The sequence below is a fragment of the Arachis stenosperma genome, chromosome 6 (assembly GCF_014773155.1).
Source record: "Arachis stenosperma cultivar V10309 chromosome 6, arast.V10309.gnm1.PFL2, whole genome shotgun sequence".
NCBI lineage: Eukaryota > Viridiplantae > Streptophyta > Magnoliopsida > Fabales > Fabaceae > Arachis > Arachis stenosperma.
The window spans coordinates 58,970,124-58,974,592 of NC_080382.1; the positions used below are offsets into that span (position 1 = coordinate 58,970,124).

The window sequence follows — 4,469 nt, forward strand, 5'->3', positions numbered from 1 at the left end:
ATTGTCATTATTTTCTTGCCATTAGTAGTTTAGAATTTATTATTATTGCAATTTACCATGTTTTTCCTTTTATACATGCCAAGTATTTGATAAAATGCTTCTTTTAGTTATTGAGTAGTTTTTCACACTCTTGACTTGAGATTAAGGACTTAGGTGACCTTGAGTCATTGATGTCCGAGATTAATTGTGATTTAGGATTGTTAATTGGTTTGGTTTCCACTAACGCTAGTCTTTCACTAATTTGATTAGTAAGTTGGGTAGGATTTGTAGATTGAGATCAATTATGCCTATTTGACTTATCCTCGATGTTAGGGTTGACTAAATGAGATTAATTCTTCACAATTATCATGGTTGTGGTCAATGGCTAGGATAGGAAGTCTTGAATCTCAACCTTTGTCAAGAGTTCCTTTTTAGTATTTAAATTTCCTTTTTCTTGTTTAATTACTTTGAGTTTAATCTTTGCACACTTATTTACTTTCTTGCTATTTACATTTCTTGATTGTTGCTATCAAACCCCCAATTACCTCCCTAACGCCCTAAATGGCATGAGCATTATAGCGTTGGGGCGCTAAATGCTGGACAGCAACGCAAAATTTGAATATTACAGAGGGTTCATGACCGTTACCAACGGTTACCATCCCATCCCCCTCTCCTTTGACCATTCAAATTAACAACCTCACTCCCTCTTACCCCCTACCCCACTCCCTCTTACCCCCTTTTTCTTTTGATTTTTTTTCTTATTTCTTTTTACTGTTTGTTTTGCTTCAAGAATTAATTTCTTTCTTATTTCAGAGAATCTATAATACTTCTCTAAGTTCTTGTTCTTCAAGAACCAATATACACAACTCCAATATCAAATATGCACTGTTCAGTTCATACATTCAGAAAAAAAGATAGTATCACCGCATCAAAGTAATCAGAGTAACTCATAATATATAACTCAAGTCTCATGCATTTTACTACTTCTTTTCTTTTCTTTTTGATTGTTCAAGCTCAATGAGTAATACATGACATAATTTTTTTTGTTTTCAAAATAAATTTTCAAAATAGACGTAAACTACAAAGTAAATAATTAAACTAGAGAAATAATAAAGTATCACTACTGATCATGCAAAGGCTTTCAAATAGAAAATAGGAAATAAGATAAAATACTAAGAAACAGAAAAATAAAATAGGCAGAGGATAATGAAACTCAACCACCTCAGTCATGGTGGATGCTGCTTCTCAGGCTGTGCTCCTCCGTGAAGATGATTCACCTCCCTTTGGTGCCATTGATTGATAATATAAACCAAGAGCTTACTCTGCAACACCAAACATAAAAGTTTAGTTGTCCCCAAGCAAAGAAAACTGAAAACGGTAAGGGCCATGAAGAGCACGGATGAGTAAAAATATTAGAGAAGAAGATAGAAGTGATAGAAAAGGAAGAAAAATTTAAATTTAAAACTGTTTTTGATGACCCCTTGATGCTAAACGCCAGCATGGCGTTTAGCACCCTATGGGGGGGGGGGGATGCTCCTCCCCTCTTCTGGTGTTAAACACTCATTTTCCTCTACTCCCTTACTGGCGTGAAACGCCATGCTACCTTGCTCTAGGGTGTTCTGCTCTTCATTCTAAGTTCTTCTGTCCCTGTTCTAAGCACTATGCATATCATAAACAATATTAAACCTAGGAAAACTATGAAAATTAATGAAAAATTAAATGAAAATCTAATTGGAATAAAACTAAAATAAAACAGAAATAAACTTAAGGATACTTATAGTTAGGTTGCCCCCCCAAGCGCTTCTTTACCGTCACTAGCTTGACGGTTAGCTCCTTTAAGGAGGAAGATACTCATAGAGGCTTAAATCCTCACCCCTCACTCTCATGGATCTGCTCAATATACTCAAGGGACAGGATCCTGTTCATAGTATGTGGTATGACTGGGAAAATTGTATGAGTTTCCACCAAGGGAGGAGGCTTCAGCATTGCACTCTGCATCAAGTACCTCCTTTTTCAGGGGGTGGTGGAGGTTTAAAAACCTTGAAGACCATCTAATCCTCATGCAACCTCAACATCAATTCACCTCTCTCAACATCTACTAAGGCTCTTCCAGTGGCTAGGAATGACCTTCCTAGGATGATGGATTCATCTGTATCCTCTCCCCTGTCAAGTATCACAAAATCTATAAGGAGGAATAGCTCTCCAGCCTTGACCAGTACGTTCTCCACTAGCCCATATACCTGCCTCAGAGACTTGTCAGCCATTTGCAGGGTTATCCTTGTCGCTTGTGCTTCTTGGATCCCTTGCTTTTTCATCACAGATAAGGGCATCAGATTTATGCTTGAACCAAGATCACAAAGAGCTTTGTCAAAAGTGATATTCCCAATAGTGCAAGAAATTCGAAAGCTCCTTGGATCTGACATCTTCTTAGGCAGCATGCTCTGAATGAGTGCACTACATTCTTTGGTTAACACCACTATTTCATCTCCCTTGAAGGCTTTCTTTGCAGAGAGTAAGTCTTTTATAAACTTGACATAGAGAGGCATTTGATTTAAAGCATTGGCAAAAGGAATATTGATTTCTAACTTTCTAAAGACCACTAAGAACTTTGAAAACTGGTTGTCCTTGGTCTCCTTTTGAAGCCTCTGAGGGGAAGGCATCTTAGCCTTGTATTCTGGAGCCTTGGGTAGTGCTGGATGTGTATCAAGAGTTACTGGAAAACGGTTCTCTGAATGCTTGGGAGGGATGTGTTCTTCCTTGTCTTTTGCCTCTTCCGGAGCCTCTTGTTCAAGTAGCTCCTCATGAACCTTTGTCTCTGATCCTGCTACTTTACCACTTCTCAAGTGAATGGCCTTGCACTCCTTTCTACAGTTAGGGACCATATTAATTAGTGCAAGTTGCTTAGATATTCACTGGTCCATTTGGTCCATTTGTATCTCTTGGTTCCTAAATGAGGTTCGGGCTTCCTGTATAAAGCTTTGTTGGATTTTTGCGAGTTTTGCAACAATGGATGCCAAGTCAGGGGTAATCTGAGGTTGCTGTCTCAGTCTATGATTTTGGTGGTTTCTCTATCCCTGGTTAAAGTTCTGAGAGTAAAGAACATCATTGGGACTTCTGGATGAATTTCCCATGTGATTGACTTGTTCAGGTACATACTGATCATTGTTGTAAGTTTCACCATGAGGGGAGCCATTATTCATATCATAAGGAACGGCACTCTGAATTTTAGCAATGGAGCTCTGCACGCTACTCAATTGTTGAGTGAGAAGACTCATCTGTTGAACTATGAGTTTGTTTTGAGTAAGAATTGCATATGTGGTGGACAAAATTGTGATCAACAATATTAGCTCTTTGGCATGTGCAAAAAGAATTAACTCAGCACTTTCTTTCCACAATTCCGTTCAACTAAACCAGCAAGTGTACTGGGTCATCCAAGTAATACCTTACGTGAGTAAGGGTCGATCCCACAGAGATTGTTGGTATGAAGCAAGCTATGGTTACCTTGTAAATCTCAGTTAGGCAGATTAAATAGTTTTGGGTTTCGAAAATTAATAATAAAAAGAAAATAAAAGGGATAGAGATACTTATGTAAATTAATAGTGGGAATTTCAGATAAGTGTATGGAGATGCTGTGCTCTTCTTGAATCTCTACTTTCTTATTACATTCATCCAATCCTTCTTACTCCTTTCCATGGCAAGCTGTATGTAGGGCATCACCGTTGTCAGTGGCTACATCCCATCCTCTCAGTGAAAACGTTCCTATGCTCTGTTACAGCACGGCTAATCATCTGTCGGTTCTCAATCAGGTTGGAATAGAATCCCTTGATTCTTTTGCGTTTGTCATCACGCCCAGCCTTCAGGAGTTTGAAGCTCGTCACAGTCATTCAATCCCAGAATCCTACTCGGAATACCACAGACAAGGTTTAGACTTTCCGGATCCTCATGAATGCCGCCATCTATCTAGCTTATACCACGAAGATTCTGTTGGGGAATCTAAGAGATATGCGCCCAACTTATAGTAGAACGGAAGTGGTTGTCAGTCACGCGCGTTCATAGGTGAGAATGATGATGAGTGTCACGGATCATCACATTCATCAAAGTTAAGTGTAACGTATATCTTGGAATAAGAATAAAAGAGAATTGAATAAAAAGTAATAGTAATTGTATTGAAACTTGAGGTACAGCAGAGCTCCACACCCTTAATCTATGGTGTGCAGAAACTCCACTGTTGAAAATACATAAGTAAAAGGTTCAGGCATGGCCGAATGGCCAGCCCCCTGAGTGTGATCAATAGCCTCTTAAGATGAGGAATAAAACAAAACTGAGACCAAAGATGAAACGTGGTCAAAAGACGACTAATACAATAGTTAAATGTCCTATATATACTAGACTAGCTACTAGTGTTTATATGAGTAAGTAATTGATGCATAAATCCACTTCCGGGGCCCACTTGGTGTATGCTTGGGCTGAGCTTGATCTATCCACGAGCT

At 38.7% G+C, this 4,469-nt stretch overlaps 1 protein-coding gene across 1 annotated transcript; it reads right to left on the reverse strand.

Annotated features, from left to right (window-relative positions):
• Positions 1 to 2,030: 2,030 nt before the first annotated feature.
• Positions 2,031 to 2,861, reverse strand: LOC130934087 (uncharacterized). Its single transcript, XM_057863677.1, has one exon. The coding sequence runs from the start codon at positions 2,859 to 2,861 to the stop codon at positions 2,031 to 2,033; it is 831 nt and encodes a 276-aa protein (XP_057719660.1).
• Positions 2,862 to 4,469: the final 1,608 nt, after the last annotated feature.